Source organism: Dermacentor silvarum, chromosome 10, assembly GCF_013339745.2.
Source record: "Dermacentor silvarum isolate Dsil-2018 chromosome 10, BIME_Dsil_1.4, whole genome shotgun sequence".
Classification (NCBI taxonomy): Eukaryota; Metazoa; Arthropoda; class Arachnida; order Ixodida; family Ixodidae; genus Dermacentor; species Dermacentor silvarum.
The window spans coordinates 43,105,610-43,126,625 of NC_051163.1; the positions used below are offsets into that span (position 1 = coordinate 43,105,610).

At 48.5% G+C, this 21,016-nt stretch overlaps 2 protein-coding genes across 2 annotated transcripts; one reads left to right on the plus strand and one right to left on the minus strand.

The window, feature by feature from the left end:
* Positions 1-369: 369 nt before the first annotated feature.
* On the plus strand, positions 370-1,200 carry LOC119431488 (tyrosyl-DNA phosphodiesterase 2). Its single transcript, XM_037698968.1, has one exon. The coding sequence runs from the start codon at positions 370-372 to the stop codon at positions 1,198-1,200; it is 831 nt and encodes a 276-aa protein (XP_037554896.1).
* A 3,981-nt stretch (positions 1,201-5,181) lies between these two features.
* LOC119431489 (uncharacterized) lies at positions 5,182-20,527 on the minus strand. Its single transcript, XM_037698969.2, has 6 exons — positions 20,378-20,527; positions 15,017-15,096; positions 14,807-14,890; positions 10,174-10,206; positions 9,588-9,632; positions 5,182-5,217 (listed from the first exon to the last, which is right to left on the minus strand). The coding sequence occupies exons 1-6, from the start codon at positions 20,523-20,525 to the stop codon at positions 5,182-5,184; spliced, it is 426 nt and encodes a 141-aa protein (XP_037554897.1). The 5' UTR covers positions 20,526-20,527.
* Between the last annotated feature and the right edge of the window lie 489 nt (positions 20,528-21,016).

Here is a 21,016-nt window from a genome sequence, read left to right on the forward strand (position 1 = left end):
CAATTTTTGTTCATGATGATCTTAATTTGTTGCACTTATTTGTTCATGCCGCCCGAATCGAGACACCTGTTTCGTAGTGGGTACGTGGGTATCCTGTAAAAAATCGAGGCCCAATAACAACAATGGCACTGTCGGGCCGTTTCAACTTTGGTGGGCAGAATTCTAATATGAAGGTACTTCTATCTCTTACACGTCGAATTCGTATCGCTGTTTAACCAATGAGGGACAGCGTCCTCTGCAATTACCAACTTCAAGGGATTCGAGTTGCAGGTACGAATTTCATTATCCGATTTGCTGACTGCATGGAAAACTAGAAGAGCATTCGAAAACACCTGGTGCAGCTTTTTCGAAGCGTACCCTGTAGCCACGATGTCTGGTGAAATTTCGGCCACCATGGAGAGCGACGCACCACAGACGGCTGAACGCACACCGATAATGCCGGGCTCACTGAAGTTCATCACGTGGGACATAAACGGTCTCGACTACCGGAACTTGATGCCACGTACTCAAGCCATCTGCTCGATAATCCGAGACGCAGACCCGGACGTGGTTTTCCTCCAGGAAGTGGTGACTCTCCTCGATGATACTATACGGCGAACTTTTCGAGACTACACTTGGGTCCGAAAATACATCATGGACAACTTTACTTGCACCTTGCTGAAGACAGCCACCACAAAATTCGAGAGGTGCAAGATACGCAAGCTCACGCGCGACTCGGTGAAACGGCAGGTGATGACGATCGAGGCATCTTTCGCGGGCCTCCCGATCACGCTTATCAACACCAAGCTTGAACCCGATCCCGACAAGTCGAAACTGCGTAAGAATCAACTCTCCAAGTGCTTCAAGAAGTGTCTCAAGCAGCCTTCTAACAGGACTGTCATCTTCGGCGGAAACCTCGGCCTGCGCGGACACGAGCTCGATGACGTGGGTGGACGTCCGCGCTCCCTAGTGGACGTCTGGGAACGCTGCGGCAGGCGGCGGGAGGTCCGCTACACGTGGGACATGATGGTGAACGACAACCATCCCTGGAACGCTCGCAAGAAGCCCCAGTACCGCCCCGACAGGGTCTACATTAAGGCTTCCAATCCGGCCACCATGGCGCCTGGGTCTTTCGACTTGATAGGCACGGAGAGGCTGAGCTCACTCGGTCGCTTCCCCAGCGACCACTGGGGTCTGGTGTGCCGTTTCAATTTGCTGTAGACATTTCTACGCTATAAGTGCAAGCACGGAAGCGTGCTCACTTGGCGCCAGTATCAAGGAACACTATAATGGTGATATACGATCATGGTAATAAGTTGCGTATTCGCATCTATTAGTGGTCGTCAATAAATTTAAAATGAGCGAAGTTTCTGCCGCTTTAAAGCAGGTTGTTTGTTTAGAATACATTTCTACTTATTGCTTGCCGGTGTCAACAATTCAATAATACACTGTACAGCGCCAGTCACCATCGTTTGGGATGCGGCATAACGTTTGTTTTTCATTAGCCGCATCGCTCTGCATCACGTGGATAATCGTAAACTTCACTGCGATAACCTGAATACGTGTTATTTTAATCTTCCTGTTCGCATCTATGGATGAAACTGGGGGTGCTATGAGACGCTATACGGAAGTGTTCCGGATTGTTTTCGACAACTTGTGGTTCTTATCGGTCACGCAAACCCTGAGTATGCAATCCTTTTGTGTATTTCGCACCGATCAGAATGAGGACACCACCGGTGGGAATCGAACCCGCCACCTCACGCACCCGAAGCAGAGCAGCATTTTCAATGAGCCTACGCGATTGGTTCGTGACCCATAACGGAAGCGGGAATAAGGTACCCTACTGCGTGTGAGTCTAGGACCCGGTTATTCCCCATGAGGCAGTTGTAGAGCTTCAAGGATTTCAGGGAGCCACTTATGTCGCCCGTACGCCTCAGGTGGGAATTAAACATTGAAGCACGCATAATACAGTAGCAGACAGCCATTGTACGACAGATGAATGCACCGACGATACGCGAATTTGCCTTGCAATCCTACAAGTATTCAATTTCATTCCTCATTCCCTCCCCGTATCACATCGCCCGCACCAGTTTCCGTCATGCAGGTTAGCAAACGTTCCGCACTTGTCACGGTAGCTACATTTCGCCGGGTATTCATGTGTCTCGGCGAATTTCCTGGACTTTGAGCACCTTTTGAGAAGCCTCTGGCTTATCTGGTCACAATGCAGCACGACTCGTACTAGACCTACTCTTTTTAGATCTACGCCGATATCTGTGTTGGACTTCTTTATGACTGGCCGATTGCCACGGTCGCACGTGAACAACTGGTTCAATTGAACCAATCATTCCCTCTTTTTTTTTCTTTTGCAAACTTGGCCCTCGCTCAATTTCGTCACCCAACAAGGCTTGTACAATTTACCGGGCAGTGAATACACGCCTTCAGATACTGGTGTTACATTCTCGTCAGTGAATAGAAGCTATTTTTGTATGTTCTACCAGTTCATCGCCTTAAGCAACACATCGGCTGCGAAAGGGGAGAAACAACTTAGAAAGTGGCATGCGCCTTGAAATGAAACGTGTGGTGCTAAGATAAAGGTCCCGTTGTTACTTATTCGGGAAAATCAATCCGCATGCTGTTCAGACTTACTTTTTGTAGCGTTAGCTACACTGGCCTAGCCAAGCCCGTTTCGCGCGGCACATCAAGAGCCGTGCTGCGCATGCGCAAGGATCAGTGATGTCACACGGCTTGCGCACCGGAGCCACCGGAGCCGGCACCTCTCGCGCACTCCGCCGCCGCCGCGCACGACTCACCGCCGCCGGTCTGCGCATTCCAGAGGAGTGACGTCGTAGCCGTGGTAGACGCACTGGCGCCGGCGCGCGCTCGCTGTGCAGTCGCCGTCTGACACTGCGCTGGAGCCGCTGCGCTTCTGACTGGCGTTTGCCAGTGTGGTATAGCCATGGAGAAGGAGAGCGCAAATGCTGCTCAACAGCGCAGAAGAACGGAGAAGCTTGACTCATCGGATCCCGAAGTAGTTGCCTGGCAATTAGCGGTTGAGCGTAGGAGGAATGAACAGAAGAAGGCTAAACGTGCTGCGGAGACACTGGAGCAAACGGACGAACGTCTAGCAAAGCGGCGTCGCCAGGAGGCTGAGCGACGTGCCCGACCACCCCTGCAGCAACAACAAAACGCCGTCGATGACGTCAAGGCTCGCCGATCGACTGAATATACTGTGAAACTCAGCGAAAGCGCCAGTGCGACTCGGACCTTCCAGACGGACTTCGTAAACAATCCGTTTGGATATGTGTGCGACGTGTGCGAAAGACTATGGCACATGAAAGACTTGACGCCGCTGAGTAGTGCCATGCGTGAAACGTTGAGTTTAGCGGCGGCGCCTCAGTGGGCTGAAACCGTGGCGCGGGTTTGTACAACGTGCAAGAACTTTCTCGTTAAGCAGAAGATTCCACTCTTTAGCGTTACCAATGGGTATCGTTACCCGGCCATGCCGGCAGGTCTATCGGTTCTGAACGATGTGGCCGAACGTTTACTTTCGTCACGCATTCCCTTCGTTCAGATCCGTCGTCTAATGAACTGGAGAAATGGTCAGTTTGGCATTAAGGGACCTGTGCTGAACGTGCCGGTAGACACGGACGAGATGCTAAACCTTTGCTAACGCTACGTATATCCTGGCATAGCCGAGCTAAGCCACTGCAACTTTTTTTTTACCCACTCCGCGTTGGCATGAGCATCAGACGGCTCCCAAAATATACTTCGTGGTCGTGTGGCAATGTAGCACTTGGTTTGAGCATAGTGAAGTGGTTAACGAGTCACTGAGTGATTGCGATGGTGTGCATTGCTAAGTAAGAACGAAGTGTCCTCTGAGCAGAAGTAAAGTAAGACAACCTTGGTTTTGCGGCGCATGACAAAAGAACTTGCACTCTGTCCCGCCTTCGACATCGATGTATGTTCTGGCACTGTTCGTTGCAAGGAGGCGTGAACTTACGAGAAACCGAATTGTTGCAGGGACGCTCGGAAGCTTGGCTCCTAACTGCTTAACGCAGTAAAACGAACGTGTCGACCCTATAAATCATGCCTTGCAATGCAGCACACCCGCGTTCCGTACGCACTCACACCTTGTCAGTGTTTCGGAAGCACAGCGACAGATTGTGAGGGATGCGTAAGAGAGGGGCCCGGTTGCAGTACACGCTGCGTACAGGACGCGTCTCGCCGGGGGCAATACGATGTGCCGCTACATTACTTCAATGGAGAACTCATTAGTTTCGTTATTCATCGCAAAATGGATTCCGGCCGCACATGCTTATTTCTTCTTGCAATGTGCTATCCTCGTTCTTTTTTTTTTCTCGAGAAATGGCCTAATAGATGGCGGTTTCTTACATCATTTACCTCGAAGAACTTGGGAGTGTTATTCTGCACATCATCAAATCCTGCATGTTGTCAAGTCCGCCATCGTGTCAGCTTTGATTAGCCCACAGGGCTGCGTACTATACGCCCTTTCTGATGGGCTGAAAATGTCTGCCGTTGTAGAATTTCACATAAGGACCGCACATGACAGTGTGCCAAAAATATGCGTGTGTTTGTATTCAGGGAAGCGTTATTGTGCTCTTTGTATCAACCAGTCATCGTCGCTTACATATATAACCAGAAAAATTGGTCTGTTTCCTCCTATGGTGTATTTTATACCATCCGTATTTCGTAGAATTTTGTGTTTGCCCAGATACGCAGATGACGATGCCCACAGTGTTTCCTTCGTCATAGTTATGTGCTGCGCTTCACTCGCACGTAGCTATTTACGCGAATGTTTATATGAGGTGGTGTAAATGCTTTTTGTTAAGTTAAGACAGTAGGCTTGTGCCCTAAGTTCAGTTTGTTTTTCCTTGTAATGAAAATTCCCCTCTGTAACTCCTGCTACACATCCTGCATCTGTTTATTGAAAACGTCCAACTGTTCATGGACCTTTGACCGGTTTAAGCACCGTCGTTTTGTTTAGGAGAGCCAAGGTGTCTCAATTTTTTTTGCGGTGTTGTACACGCGCTTCTAGACGCGCATTTTCACATTTCTGCGAGCTGATTGCAAGGAACGAAAATGGAAAGAAGGCAGACGTGCGTCTGTGTATATTAAAGTGCTATCGCCAAGTTCTGTATCATGGTGCGTCGCTGCACTGTCGGTCCCACCGAGCTGGTGGCATCAAGCAGGTGGTGGCGGTACGTCCTTGAAGCAGTTCTGCAAAAATAAAAGCATTGGCCAGTTAGTGCAGCTCAGTTGATGTCCTCAAATCTGGCAGAAAAGAGTTAAAGCGCTACGCGCGTATGAAAAAAAAAAGAAAAACAAGAACCCTGTCTCAGTACAATTCCATGCACCACCATAGAACATGGAGGTATAGGAAAGGACTCGTAGGGAGCACTGCGTAACAAAATTGAAGCCCAGGAAACTAAGCCCAACACTGGATCATGTCTCGGTAAGTTCCAGTCATCCCAACCGCCGCGCTAGTCGCTTTCAGCGCACGTTCTTCTGAAGGAACAGCGGGTGCGAGAGCGACTCGCGTCCGCCGTACTCGTGAGTCGCAACGAAGACCATAAATGTATGCGTGGCAATAAACGACCGAAGTTGCGCGAGCGCATAGACAGAAAAATGTGCGCATAACGTTTGGCAAGGAATCCGAACAAGCGCGCGTCCATTTCAACCTACCAGGAGCCAAGCACACTGCGTCAAGTCCGCCACGCCCACGGTAACGTGTTGGGACGAGTTTATGAGGGAGAAAAGGCGAAGAAGGTAGCTTCACGGAGAGTTGTCGTGCGAACGCTGTCTGCGTGATGAAATGTTCGCTCCTGTAGATCATCTGACAATTCGTTTGCAGCACGGCTGAAAATACGAGACGTACACGGGCAATGCCATTGCGCAGCAGGTAACTCTCCGATTAATGGCCGGATTAGACAGTTTCGTTTTTGCCTGGTACATCGTACGTTAGCGATACGCGACATGGTAGGGCCTTTGCGTGTGCACGTCGCACACCGCGAATTCAGCAGCCGCTGATCAGAGGGCGCGTGGCCAGCATGAACACATGTCGAGCAGCATTCTGCCTTCCTATTGGCTAAGGAGTCCTGCAGCTTCCACCGTGCTGCAAACGACTTGTAGGATGGAGTATAGTTTATTAAGGCGACAGCCTTAGGTGACTTGTTGCGCGATGACCTTGAATAAAAACAAGGCGTCTGTCTAGTCGAGTAGAACAAACAAAAACCACGTGACCTTCTCCGAGCAATCGGCGCGTGCTGAGGGAAACAAACGGCGCGCGCAGACAGAAAAAAAAGTCACAGCTTCGTCCGAAAGGTGAAGTACCAATTGCGATAGAAAATTAGTAGTGAGCTATACGGTAGTAAGGATAGTAGTTTTATCGGCTGCATAAACTTGGACACATTCACTTACTAACTGAATTAACAAGCATGGTGTCAGCGTGCACAAGCAAACATGAATAGATTGCACTCGATGACCGCACACAACCGCTGTCAAAACGCTGGCGTGAGCAAGCGCGCAGCAGCAGCGAGCGAAGGTTCGTGCTATCTATCGCTGCAACGGAAACTGAGCGGCGAAATCACAGCGCATACAAAGGTAAGAGCCGTGTAGAGATCGCTTTCAAGATACAGTGCGCATGACAGCCCGCAGCCGCGCAAAGTATAAGTACGCAGTAGCTGGCAGAGTAGATGCCGCACCCCCTCCCTCCCGCACTGCCTTCCCACTTTCCTCCTTTCGCGTGGGAGATTGAGCCGCCAGTTCCCCTTGCGCCCGGTCACAAGACACGCATTTGGTGCAAAAGCTAAACGTCGCCTCCCCTCCCTCCCATCCCCCCACGGCCTTCCGCACGACGGCAGACGTTGCGTTTGCTCTGCGCCGTGCGTTCGCTCTCCGTGAAAGCGCGCTTTCACTCGCATATACGGCATACAGTGCGTGGCGACGATTTTATCGCCCTTGGACTGTATACGGAACCTCACGGCGACGTTGACGGCGACGGCAGAAATCCGCGTGGAGTGTCCATAGAATTGCTCTCGCAATAAAACAGTTGTTGCATCGCTGACGTCACGCGGCGGTGGCGGCTGTGGCGACAGACGACTGCGAGGCGAGAGAGTCGGCGATGAAGGACGTTTGCCCGGGGCCTATAGCTGATTGCGCGATAGGCCTCGGAAGTAGGCTACGGCCTCGGAGGCTCGCCAAGCGAGAAACGAGGTGCGCCGTGTGAAGCGGCGGGAGCAAGGCGTTTGACCTAAAGTCCCTATATAAGAAAAGTACCGCCATCCTTTGACAAACGCCGCTTCTCTCTCCCCTGTATCTCCGATTGGACGATGATAGAGCGTGATTTTCACGTCTTTATATTTTCTTTTTTTCTGCCTCAGAGCCATGTTGAAAGTCCTCTGCGCAGCCGCAGTCACCGGCGGCGGCGCGCGCCCGGCCTGAAAGCTTCAACGTGGACTTTCTAGGTGCGCCGCCGTCGACTTGGCTTTCGCAAGCAAAAAGTAAAGAAAAAAGCAAGCGCTTTAGGAGAGGAGGTGGCGGAGGAAAGAGTAGATGGCGGTACTTTTCTTATATAGGGACTTTAGTTTGACCGTGAGTGCTGCTTTCGCCTGCAGAGAGGATGCAGCGTTAAGTCTAAGGGCCCATTCACACTTGCGACTAGAGCAACGTCCCGCGACTGCTTGCGACTGGCGACCAGAAAGCTACTCAGGACGAACGATGTTCACACACACAAATGCGACCGACGAGTCACTAAACCGAAATGTCTTGCGATATGACGTTCACGTCTGCTTGTAATGTCATCGCCGCGTAAAATAGGCGTCAGCGCATACGGACGTCCTGTTCCTTCGCATATGATTGGTTCGGCTGTTCTGCGACTGCGGTCGCGCGACTGAAAAATCTAGCAGCCAGCAACTGGCCCGGAACGGTCGCCTTTCGAGAAAAGCGACCATTTGCGACTACTTGCGACTGGTCGCTTTACGGTCGCGCGACCTCGCCTAGTCGCAAGTGTGATTGGGCCCTGAGAGAAACGTCGTTGGCGGGAGTATACGAGCGCACGAAGCCGCAGCTACGCGTCGAAAAATCATGTGTCTTTAATTGTGTTCAGCTTGTGTGACACATTTGTAACACTCAGTGGTGACAAGCATGCTGCCCCTTTAGGTAGTGCATTAAGTGCTCGCATGAGTCGTTGAGGAGGTTGACCTCATGTATTTCACATTGCGGCTCGTTATGTCGTACAAGAAGTCTGAGTCCTCCGATCGCATAACTTAATGCGTTACCAAGTGTGCAACAGGCTTTCGCCTTCACGTGTTACAGGAGTGAACTTATCCCTTGTTTTGTGCTGTGGAAGCTCCGAGCACCGCGACCAATGAAAGGGAAAAACACATCTAAAGTTGTCCATCCGCGCTTGGTCGTCCCGTGCTTTTTGACCATGGCAAGCGTCCGCTTCTGAAGGCCTCGTAGCGTTGGCCCTGTGGCACCGAACTGCTACGACAGAGTGGATGCGTGCTATACTATTACCCAATATGCCGTGCTGAAGAAACGCGAAGAACCACATGGGCGTCCACATTTTCGTTCCACATTTTCGTTCTTATTTTATTTGCAGCCCGTTGCGGCACACTCAGGTGCATGCTCGCGCGAGCAAACGCCCCTGGCGCGCAGGGAAGCATATACGGAATGCGCGGAGTGACACATTTCGGTGACCGTACTTCTTGCGTAGCTTCCACAGAATTGCACCTGACGTATGAAACGGAGTATAGTCTTCTTGGAAGGACCACGGATGGTACGAAAGAAAGTGTCACGCATTCGTCCCACCTTTCTGCGAGAAACCGTAGTGACGGATGCATATGGAGCCATATTTGGCGCGGAAAGAGACAGGCAGGTGGAGCGACCAGGTCCGGCAGGCTAATTTCCAACGTAACAACATCACCACCCCAACCAACACCGCTCACACGCTTTCTGGGAAGCGTTGCATGGCCCCTTTAAGGAAAAAAGTGAAATCGCTAATAGATCGATATCAATTAAATTTCCTTTTTTTGACGACATTTTGTGGCAAGTAAAAATGACTACAGCGGCGGAAGGCGACACTCGTTTCGGATATTTCAATGTGCAGCAGCAGATGATCAAAACATACATTCAACAGTTTTCAACAAAGGCTTCTCTTATCGCCCGTCTAGTAAAATCCAGCGGCATCGCTGGCGCTGCCATCTCGCGACACGGAGTTCAACCAGCGCGCGTAAAAATATTACTGCAGTTGCATGTTATTGTAACTTAGTTGCTGGTGTAAATACGTCAGCAGGAACATATTCATGAAGGTACGGGAACTCTTTTCTTTTCCTTTGACAAGAGTCGTGCAAGAACAGAAATTATGTGACGTTTTAACATTCCACAAAGCACCGGAAGATGTCGACAGCGTTGCTGTCACTGCCGTTCATGCCTCTAGTGTTCCGCTGTTCCATAAATTGGAATTCTCGCACAGGCAAGTTAGAGCTCTCGATTACTCCGTACGGCTGCTCACGAAAAAGCCAACAGCACGAATGCAGTTACTGCACAAGAAAACGGCAAATATATGGCAAGGGTTGTTCACTTGCCGATATTGGCTTGAGCGATTTGGCGGCCTTTTGTCCGAGTATTTCCTGCGAAAAAACAACAACATATTTTTGTAGTGTTGCTGACGTTCTTGAGTTTGTTGTAAAAGAGTTTGTTAGCAAAATAGGGGTGTGGAAACTTGTGAATTACGGAAACATTCATGGAAAGAACGCTTTTTACTGACGTGGCTGCAGCAAACTCGGGTGAGATGACTATCATTGACCCTCCCCCCCCCCCCCCCCGCCCCCAATTAACTTCTACGGTCGGCCATGGCTTTCAGCGGTTATAAGTGAACAAGGTTGAGCCATTCACTTGTTTTCATCTGTTAGCACCATGCTTAGTAAATTGACTCGATGTGCGGCGGCCTCAGACAGACGGCATCCCTGAATCGGATTCCCGAAGCGAAACAAATAGTTACGGGCAATAACAATTATACGTACAGTGTTTGCACTAGTTTGTATCATTTAGTAAGTCCGCTTGCATGAACGCCTATGTGTGCGAGACAGGCCTGGACCTGCTCCTGCAAGTCTCTTCTGTCGCGCTTGCACACTGAACAACGGTTTGAGTTTGAGTTTTGAGTCTGCTTACCAGTAGCTGTGGGTCCTCCATGCAATCTATGCCCTGCAAGGAAACGGATTTCAGCTGCACCACTTTCTCCTTACGCAGGCTTTCGTTCGTTCTAGAGAATTTCTGTACTATCAAGCAACATTGCGGACAGAAGTCAAGTTGTTTACCTCGCATCGTTGGTCGGAACATTTTGTGGCGTAAACACAGAACTCCAGGTTAACAATTAAAGGCAAACGACATATCTTTCTCTGCAATCAGGCATACAGCGCACACACACACACACGCACGCACGCACACACACACACACACACACACACACGCACACGCACACACGCACACACGCACACACACACACACGCACACACACACACACACACACACACACACACACACACACACACACACACACACACACACACACACACACACACACACACACACACACACACACTTTGTGACGTCACCGCGCTTTCATATATAAAAGGGAGACCCGTCTCGCAACTCATTCGGATCATTCTAAGACTGCCATGGGTAGGCCACGGAAATTAAAGCCACCAGAAGAACAGCGTTAATCCAATGCTCAACCTTACGTGGTGTTTGATACAGCTTCGCTGGGCATTCAAGTTCGCAGGGCGGGATGGCGGCCAATTTTTTTTTAAGTGGAGTAGAATGAATATTATATTTCCTGCTTGATGATGCGGAAGACGCCATTTTCTTCGAATGCGAAAGAAACATTTACCGAGAGATTCCCAGCATGGCATGAGTGGAATCAGCCGTGAAAGACGAGCAAAAATAATATCGCGAAAAAAAAAAGAACGAGTGCAAATAGAAACGTTACGTAATTGAACTCCATCAATATAGTTCTTTTGTGTACAGCTAATCTCATCGCGTATGATGTCTGTATCAACTGAAATAATACGTGCTATTATTTTTCTGCCTAGAAGGTATTTTCATATTAGAACAAAAGAGATTTACACGGAAAGACCGAGGCTTGAAGTGGTCCAACAAGGAAGGTCACTGTAGCCAGCGTATGGACGAGGGAACCCGTATTCGTCAGGGCCATGCCGAAGTGAGTCCCCCTGCCAGAACGTTGGCTGCAGCCTGAGGCATTCCTTGCTAAACCACTGCTGATCACTCCATCTAGTATATATGACGCACTACTTTTCGCTTACTGGACGAGCATGAACACTGACAGTTGCTGTACAAACCCGGCCGCGATGGACGCTGGTGGAGCGACGCAACTGGAGAAAGTTTCACGCGAGCAGCTCTGGAGTAGATCCCAGTGTTTTTTCATTCGGCCACTGGTGACAGGAATCCGAGCAATTTGTTTGATACGCGGAAGCACCAGTATGCGCGTGTGTTTGATTTACATAAAACATACGGACACGTTAAAGTCGGCGTATTTCCATATGGCAAATATTCCGTGACTTAAAGGCACACTGAAGATTAATGTTATGTTAAGCTGATGTGGTAAATAACGCTCCTGCGAAAGTAAAAAAAGAAAAGAAAGCAGTATTGGCAGCAATAGCAAAGGTATAGCGTTGCGCTTAGGCTCCTCATGCGGTGGTGTAACTTTACGCGGTTACGACATGTTGGCACGACGTAGCACGCGAGACAACCAGGCAACTCCTGCCGGGCAAAAGGAACGGCACCCATGGCAGCGACTAGAAGCAAGCAGCGCTGGCGCGTGAAGCGCCGCCAGTCGAGTTGCAGAAGTCGCACCACGATGGCGCACGTGCTAAGACCACGATACCTATATACGGGGAAATAACGGGGTTTGCCAGCGCTTAGTGAAATATTAGATAACCTTAGCTTGACGCTTACCGCCGCAAACCAGAGCATACGAAGAGCAGGAACGCTTGTTTGCCTACAGAGGGCGAGCGCCAGCCGCACACGACGCTTGGTAAGCTGCCTGGCGACGCCGCCTTGAAGTTCTCGCACCTGATATATTTTGACGCCATCTGCTCATGCCTAATTAGGTTTTGATTGGTAAAAACGGACTACACTGTATTCTAAACGAGCCAACGGTTGAACTTGGGAAGCTTCAGGAATATTTAATGAACCGACAACTTTGCGATCCGCGACGTCATGCTCACGAGCCGGCCCTGGCTTTTGCAGCTTTAATTCGAAAGTGATAAGTCAATGTTCATTTTCCCTTCGAATATTCGACCTATTTCCGCAAAGTTCATCGAAACTTGAGTGATTCAAAACATATTTCATCAATCCAAATACTTCCCCAATCCAATACAAGCCTTGAAAGGGGGTCCTGCCTTAAAAAAACAAAAAAAAAACATGTTATTATAAGTGTCAGAATTCTTTTTCTTAAACTGACTGATTGAGTGAAATTGGTCTCAAAATGCTGAACCTTGTGTCAGCGACGTGATCGTGGCATCGTGACATAGAAGAAATTTTGCTGAGATCGTGAGGCTATATGGGGTAGGTATGATGACGTCGTTCATAAAATATAAACACGCTGTCAGCCGCAGTTACCGCATCAACGGAGCGAGCCAGTGTATCGTCACGTAATGGCGCACTCAGTTGTTCGTCCCAAAACCAAACCAGGGGACGCATTCACAAAGCTTTACGTTGGTAAGTGCTGTTTCTCACCGGTCAAGCACCTTCGCTAATGGCATGTCGATAATTGCGAACAATTATAGCCTAAGAGCTTTATTCAGATTGTTCTTAAGAGTAACTACCCGCGTATCCTTACGCTGGACATATCGCTAGCAAATGTGCCAGGCTAAAGGCAACCAGCACTAACAAATGTAAAAATGTGTGAATTCGTTGTCGGGCTTGTTGAAATACCTAGAGTAATTTATTTAGGGCGCTCTGACTCTTACAATTATTTTCTATTGATTCGAGAGCTTGTACTTTGATGTCACGCATGAAACGACCAGTCAAGTATGTCATACCAATTCATCTGTATATCAAATCTCAAACGGTTCTTTTTTTTTTTTTGTTCCTGTAAAAATTTTGAGTCGCAGGGACTTGAGTAAGAGTCACGTCGAAATTCAAGGCCTTTGTAAGGAAGGATGTACCTACAATGCAGTCCTTCTCTAAACTGCAACTTTCGCCTCTGCTTTAGTATAACAATTACATTCTCGCCTTTTACGTGCCAGAAGCATGATATGATTTCAGGCATCCATGGCGAGAGACTCCGGATTGGTTCGACCACTAGGGGTTTCCTTAATGTATCCCTGAATCTAAGTATTGGAGCGGCATTGCATTTCGCCTTTGTCAAAATTCGGCCGCCACGGCCCGGATTGAACCCATGGCCTCGAGATCAGCAGCAGAATGCTTTAGTTTATGCTTTCGAAGCTCGAAGGTAAGAAACACGGTGCGAACACCATGAGCAGTGCAGTCGAGTGGTCAAAGCAGCGTCATGCCTAAACATCCGTACAGAACTGAAAAACAGGAAGCCTAACACTTGTCTGTCAAGATAAACTGAAGTACGAGTATTATACTTAAAGCCTAGGTGCACAAGACATAGATATGAACAACCGACCCATAGTCAGGTCCGACGCCGACACCCCGAGCTTCATGGCCTTTAAACTTGCTCAGGCCAACGTCACCAACCCTCCCCCCACACCCCCTCCGCAAATTGTAAATGCCCTTTCTTTTTTTTTACTTATTTATTCCAAGTACGCACCTTACATGCCTCTATTTCAGGCATTGGGTAAGAGGGGGCTAGTAGAACATTATGGTAACGAAAAAAAAACATACTCCCCCTCACCCAAAATTAAACAGGGCTCAGTGTGTCACGTTCAGGCTCTTACAGACGAGATCGTACGTCACCCCAGAGCGCTCAATCGGATATATTCTAACTTCCCGCAATCGTGCTCCAAATGTGGGCACGACTTCTGCTCTTTCGATCATATGCTCTGGCTGTGCCCGTCCAACGCGGGCTCTGATCTTCACGACAAGTCCAAGTGGGACGCCCTACTGCAAAGCGCGGACTTTGCGCATCACCGACAGGCCGTCCAGAGGGCCCGCGACGTCGCCGAGAGTCACCAGCTCCCGGTTCCGTCATGGGCGGAGCCACCAACTTGATTGGGGTGCCTTCGGCTCCCCCAATCTTTTTCCTCAGGACCTTTTAATAAAGTTCTTGTCAACTGTCAACTGTTTACAACGTCAAACAAACTCTGTATCAACAGTAAAGACATGCAAGAAAGAAATACAGAACTGCATTATAGCTCTACATTTTAACATGCCCGGTGAAAACGCATTAGGAGATACAAGAGCTATATGAACATCCACGTTAAAGAAAGATAAGTTACGAGCTAACTTTCAAATAGATATGATAATTAAGAAAACGACTTGAATGTAGAAGCAGACCAAGAAAATTTAAGGTAAAGCGCTGATTGCCATTTCAGGTTGAGCAATCTAAATAAACAATGCAAAACACACGTAACATGATAAAACAACAGTTGCTTTCTGGTGTTTGTCATCCCGCAGAGTGCGTGTATAGATGGTCGCGTAATATTTTACTATTAGTTTCAGCGACGATGAAATTTGACTGGTCGTTCGATAGGCTTGTGCACCTTCCCCTTTCGGAATAACGGCAGCGACATGATTGTTGCCACAATAACCTCTCGCTATGAGAGAGTTACTTAATCCAAGTCGAGGGGGGTAGTTCATGGTGAAGGTCACTCACCTCCTTGTAGTCTTCGCTCATGACGCACTCGATGTCAAACCGCGGGAATCCTTTGGCCAGTTCTCTTTTAATGCATTCCACACCCTAAGGAAATACGTCAGACGGGGAGCGGAAGGGGGAGGGGGGGGGGGAGGTTTCCAGTTACGTATGGGCGGTATAGACGTCATGAATGACGCTGTTCTTCTATAGTTTATACGGAGATGCACTCACGAGGATAGCGGGCGCAATATGCATCAGCTGCTCGAACTGCATCACCAGGGGAACGAAGCGTGCCTTGCACTTGTTAAACACTGCCGATCGCAAAAAAGACAGAACAAAACGAAACTATTCAATGGTACGTGCGCCCTCCGCAGTGCACTAAAAACGACGCCACCTCTATCATTCTATACTCTTTAAAACGTATTTAAAAATGACTCAAGGGAGTCCAGATGCTGAAACCGATGCGACGAAAACATGTCATATCATCAGCGCTTATATATGTGCAACCGTACTATACCAACATGCCTAACTTTAGTATCGCTGTGTAGACGAACGAAGCCACTAATCGGCCATGCATGTGTGGTATGCAAGGATGGTGCCATTGTTGCGCCACGGATTACGCAATCTGAGCTAAATTTAGCCTCTCACTCTGCCTTCAGAGAGGCATAGTTCGGCAATACATTTGTCGATACGAGCGGGAGTGGTGGTCGCGTTCTAGTGAACTCACTTTGACGTGGTAGGTATAATCAATCAAACTCATACATGTGCTCACCAGTGTAGTTATAAGGCCTACAAGTGTGCCATTTGTTGCAGAAATTCCACGCTTGCTCGGCTGTGGTGGCCCGCGTTCGACACGTAGGGACTAGAAATCACATGAAGAGACCCGGGAAGCTATACAAAGGCATATATCCAACCCCTTTGACCAAGGCGGAAATCCCTCTCCGTATAGGGAGCGAGAGCGCAGTAGCTTGAAGCGAGCGCAGGAGCCTCAACCATTTACGTGTGCGGCGGGCTTCAGCCACTCACGGCCGTCTCGGGAGTATATATTGAAAATGTAGAACCCACAGCGCCCAGCAACCGTGGTTGAACACTATTGGCTGAAACGCCGCCGGCGACGCTCGACGCCGCGACGCCCTGAGCAACCACTGTGAGAACGCGGTGCCGCCTAACCTAACCTAACGCCTGGGAACGTAATACGTCGCGGGGCGTGCGTCGCGGCCACCAAGAACACAATGGCGGCGTGTTGCTACGGTGTGACATCAAAGCATCGCCGGCAGCGTTGCAGCCAATCGCGTTCAACCGCGGTTGCTAGGCGCTGTGCCTTCTAGATTATCAATAGAAGTGTATCGGGAGCCGCGTATGGGTCACATACGCGTATGGGTCATTTCTTTACCCGGGTGCCCAAACAACGTATGGACAACAAACGGCCCAACTACAAATAGGGCACGAGCACGCATTCAAAATTAGACAGTAAGACTAAGCTAAGCATGTGAGCTGCGTAATGCGTGATTAAATGTAACTTGTGTACCTGGTTACGTCATTTCTGTACAGCCTAGTGCGCATACAGGTACATCTTCTGCAGCATGCACGTTTCCCACACCCCACTGCTGCTGCATACCTACCTTAATTTTCTGGCCGGCATTTTTGTAACGCATAATAAACTAATTAACTTTGACAACACAGGGTTCTTTAACGTGCACCCAATGCACGCTTCATGCACGAGCGTTGTTGCAATCCGCCCCTTTGGACTGTTCGTTATTTTTTAATGTTTGCTGGCCAAGATTATCTGGGTTATTTGTGACTACGGTTGTGCGTGACCTAGTTTACGTCAACAGCGTAAGATGTCATTACTGCGGCTGCGCCCGTCTGCGTCGCGAGTGAACCGGTACTGCGCAAGCTTCCATGACAGGCTAAAACTCTCCAGTGGTCATGTGTGAATGAGTTGAAGGAATTCTGGTGTTTTGCGCACCAAAACCAATTTCGAGCTATAAGGCATGCCTAGTGGGGGGGGGGGGACTCCAGATTAATTTTGACCACCTGTGGTTCTTTAAATTGCACCCAGTGCAGTTGCACGGGCGTTATCGCATTCCATCCCCATTCATTTGCGGTAACGTCGGCCGGGTTCGAACTCACAACCTGGTGCTTAGCACCACAACACCATAGCCACTAACCTACGTACCAATGCGGCTCTATGTGTGAGCTTCATGCCATGCGTTAGCTCAAAGAGAGGTCTCCGTTCGGCAGCCATAAACGCAGTTGCTTGCTCAACCGAAAAAATGTCGTCCCTTCTCAGAAGAAACATTAATATCACGGTCACTGCAGGCCCAGTATGCCTGCAACATTCGATGCCACTCTTGGCCATATTCATGCAGTCGAGGAAGGATATGAAGTTTTCAGGAAACGTTGACACGCCCTTCTTGGGCCATTTCCCAGGCCCATATGTGTGTCATCATGACGTCAAGCACACGATGGGTATTTAAACAATCAGTCTCTTTCAGTTTCTTTTTCCTCAGGAAGCCTGGAAGCGAGCCCTAACCAGCTCACTCTGATCTGCACAACACTTCGGCATAGCAGCACATCTTTCAAGAACAAAGCTTTGTATTCGTGAATTGGGTACCCGATATTGCTTGCCCTATACCAGTTTTGCCGCAGTTTCATTCACCCAAATTTCATGAATGATTACACAGCCGGATATCTCTACCGGGCGTTTCTTTGACATATACCAATATGGATGCGTGAAGAGCACCACGAGGTGCAGGAAATGAGGGCAGTGGAAGGTCGACCAACGCGCACTGCATGTTTGCGCCCTGAATGTGTCCCACTTCCTCGTTTGAGCAGCCGACATTCATCACCTGTCCACTTTGCGCTCTGCCCACCATTAATGAACGATTCCACCTCGCGAAACGGCACTGGAAAATATATGACGCCACCTGCAGCTTCAAGGGCGCTGAGACATTGCAGTGGGACTACATAACCGTGTAAAATACGACATATATAGGTGTCGTACGAGCGGTAAATTGAAGACTGTCGTTGCGATTGTTCAACTAACATAGAAATTACGAGAAATACAGACTTTGGATTGACGTTCGTGGACTTTGGCACCGTCCACTAATTCAGACAATCGGCTCCTCATCGATCTCTTCTGATCAGCTTGGCCACAGGTACCGTTCTGCTGGAATGGACTTTTGCTGAATCGCAACTAACCGGCATCCGCACATCGGCAACTGAAAGTCTAGTTATATGTATATACCGGGTGCTCCAGTGAACACTTTGAAAAAATTTTAACGGTCGCTTGTGGCAGATAGCACAATTTCTAGTTCAGGAGCTGGTCTACTCAAAGAGGCGGACATTACTGGCACAAAATATTGAAGTGCATAATCGACTAATTAAGAAAAACTAACTGATTAAGTTGTTAGATAATTACCTTATGGTCCACATTGCAATTTACAAATTCTTGTCGTGGAGTTCGCAAGGCGCATCGCATCCACTTGGAACAAATTCTCAAGATGACACCAGTTTCAAATATTAATTCCCAAACTTTGGGGAGGAATGCGTTGGCATTCAACTTACTTTTTGAATGCATAAAACGAGGTTTTGTTAAGACAGTAACTGGAACGCCAATGCATTTCTCCGCAAATTTCGGGAATTAATATCTAGAAAATGATATCATCCTGAGAATTTGTTCCAAATGAATCCGCCTTGCGAATTCCACGACTAGAATTTGTAAATTGAAATTTGGGCCATAAGGTAAGTATCTAACAACTTAATCAGTGAATTTTTCCTAATTCGTCGATTATGATTTCAATTTTTTGGTGCAAGTAATGTCCGACTCATCTAGTAGACTAGCTCATGAACAATAATTGCGATATCTGCCATTGGCAACCTTAAAAAACGTTTGAAAGTGGTCGCTGAAACACCCTGTATAAATTGCTGTGATTTGCGAGTGCCAGTTCATTATTCTGATCCGGGAACATCATTGCATATGTACAGTACACGCCTATTGGCAGATGACCTGAATGAAGCATTTGACTGTCAACATTGTTTCGCATTGTATCTCCTTTTTTTTACAGATATTACTTCCTGCGTCACAATTATTCTTTCTGTGCCTTCTTCTTTTTATTTTAAGTGGTCAATATATATATAGCCCTTGCCGAATCAAAATAGGCGCGCTGTAAACAAAATTTTGCTCGGAAAGCACGCCAATAAAAGCGGTAAAATTTTGTATATGCTGCTGAAAAAGGTCCTCACATGCACAGTCCGGACATCTTTACATGTTCCTATACACTTTGCCAGCAGTAATGGAAGTTCCGTTTCAGGTTCAGGCTGGAAGCCACTGGAAGTCTGAGGCACGAAAGGCTTCTGCGTCAAAATTAAGTGCCGTGGAAAATAGAATTACGCATTTTTATTCATTTCTTTGGTGATTGAACCATGTTTCCTTACTCCAGCGTAAGAGTAGAAAACCAGATTTTGCGTTTTAACGCGATAGCATTAAGGGCCTCGAGTCGCAAGTCATACGGCGTCGGCGCCGGCGTCGGCGTAGGTATCGGCGTCAGTGGCGGAGAAATTCACCCCAAACCACCCCGACCATGCAGTCCCTCCACGTGGCGTCTGGCTTTAGTGAACAAAAATTGAATTTCTCACAGTAAAATGCGTCAGAAAAATCACAAAGTACAACTTACCCACAACCTACAGACATGGTGGCGTCGGATTGTAATTTGAATGTACGAGAAAACATAATTCAGTTACGAGAAAACTCAATCGCAAATCCCTTTTCCAGCATTTCTACCATAACAATAGCGGCACATCGGGTAGGTTACTTGCGAAAACACCATCCAGATGGCGCTCGCCTCCACGGCAGCATGGGGTCACTATATATGGCTCCCACAGGGAGCTATCGGGAGCTATATACAGTAACTCTACGGCAGCATAACACGGTAGCGGCGCGCAGAGGCGAAGGTGGAAAAAAAAAGGAAAGCTGCAGCTGCCGGGAAGCCTGACAAGCATTCTGGGATGAATGTTAAAGCCTCCCCCAAAATTTGGACACGCACGCGTCTCCGGGCAACGACAAACAATGAATAAAACAATAAAAAAGTTGCTGGGGCCTTGACATTTTGATATAAGACGGCTTATATTACCCCTGTAAAACTTTCTCCCCAGCAACGCATTTGTGTTTAAAGGAGAAGCCGACTTTAAGGGGAGCGGTGTAAGCTTGGTCTTTGTTAGCTGGTTTCCCACGTTGTGGGTTGCAGTGAAGCCTACGCATAAAGAAAAAAATGCGATGCGAACGGGTGCCGATAACGCTATCGTGTATCACTCCTAAAGCCGAAGCTTAAGCATCCTACAATTTTCGGACCTCCTCCCTGTTTTTTTTTTTTTTTTTTGTCTTTTGGTCTCTCTGTCCTTAATGACATGTTCCAACTTCACTGAAACATACCACATACAGTTCACTGCGGTTTCCGTATGCTGTTGTTGCGAAAATTACGCACAACTGACGCTGAACAGTTTAAGATTCCATTACATAGGTCCGAAATACGTCTAGGAATTCGAAACTGCACACAGAAACGTTTCAGCGGGAAAACTTAGCGGTTATACCCTTCCTGCAGGAGGGCGTCAGCTGTGCCGTGTCGAATTGGCTGGCGAGTTCCAACAGGAACTTTGGGTCGATGGGTGGTCCCGCCGACGCGCCGCACCACAGCGCGACCAGCACGAGCAGCGTGCAGAGGGACAACGCTGTGGACATGACTGCTGTGACGCTGCTGCGTGAGTGCAGTGTTTAGTGTCCACTGCACACTCCGCTACCTTCTACTTCAATGATGGAGGTCATATTAATAAAAAACAAAACGCAGCAGTCAAGGAAAGACTCGAGCCGCCGGCTGCGGCGTCGCTGAAATCCGAACCGGTGCAGCTCGGTCAACAGGGTCGCTTTCCTTTACGTGATTGATCGCGAGACCTCATATCGCACTCGGTCGAGAATTCAGCGCGCACGGCCTAGATCAGATCTGTTTGCTGTGCGAGCTTCTGGTTCACGATGCTCTCACTTCGCTGGCCCTATATACCTTGCTCGCGTGTTCTCTCACCTGCTCCAAATACTATGATCCGGAGATGACGGGAAAATAAATTGAACATGGTTCAGACTCGAAGCCGTTTGGCCGGTGTCACGGTCGGTGATAGCTGGCGCATGTCGGCTGTAATGCGCTCTTTCTTGAATGGGAGGAACAAGAAGAAAAGAGA

Coding starts and splice junctions, on each gene's coding strand:
- LOC119431488 (XM_037698968.1), top strand. CDS start 370: ATGTCTGGTGAAATTTCGGCCACCATGGAGAGCGACGCACCACAGACG.
- LOC119431489 (XM_037698969.2), bottom strand. CDS start 20,525: ATGTCCACAGCGTTGTCCCTCTGCACGCTGCTCGTGCTGGTCGCGCTG. Junction 9,633..10,173: donor TGGAGGACCCACAGCTACTG/GTAAGCAGACTC, acceptor GTTTTTTCGCAG/GAAATACTCGGACAAAAGGC. Junction 5,218..9,587: donor AATCGCTCAAGCCAATATCG/GCAAGTGAACAA, acceptor TTATTTTTGCAG/AACTGCTTCAAGGACGTACC.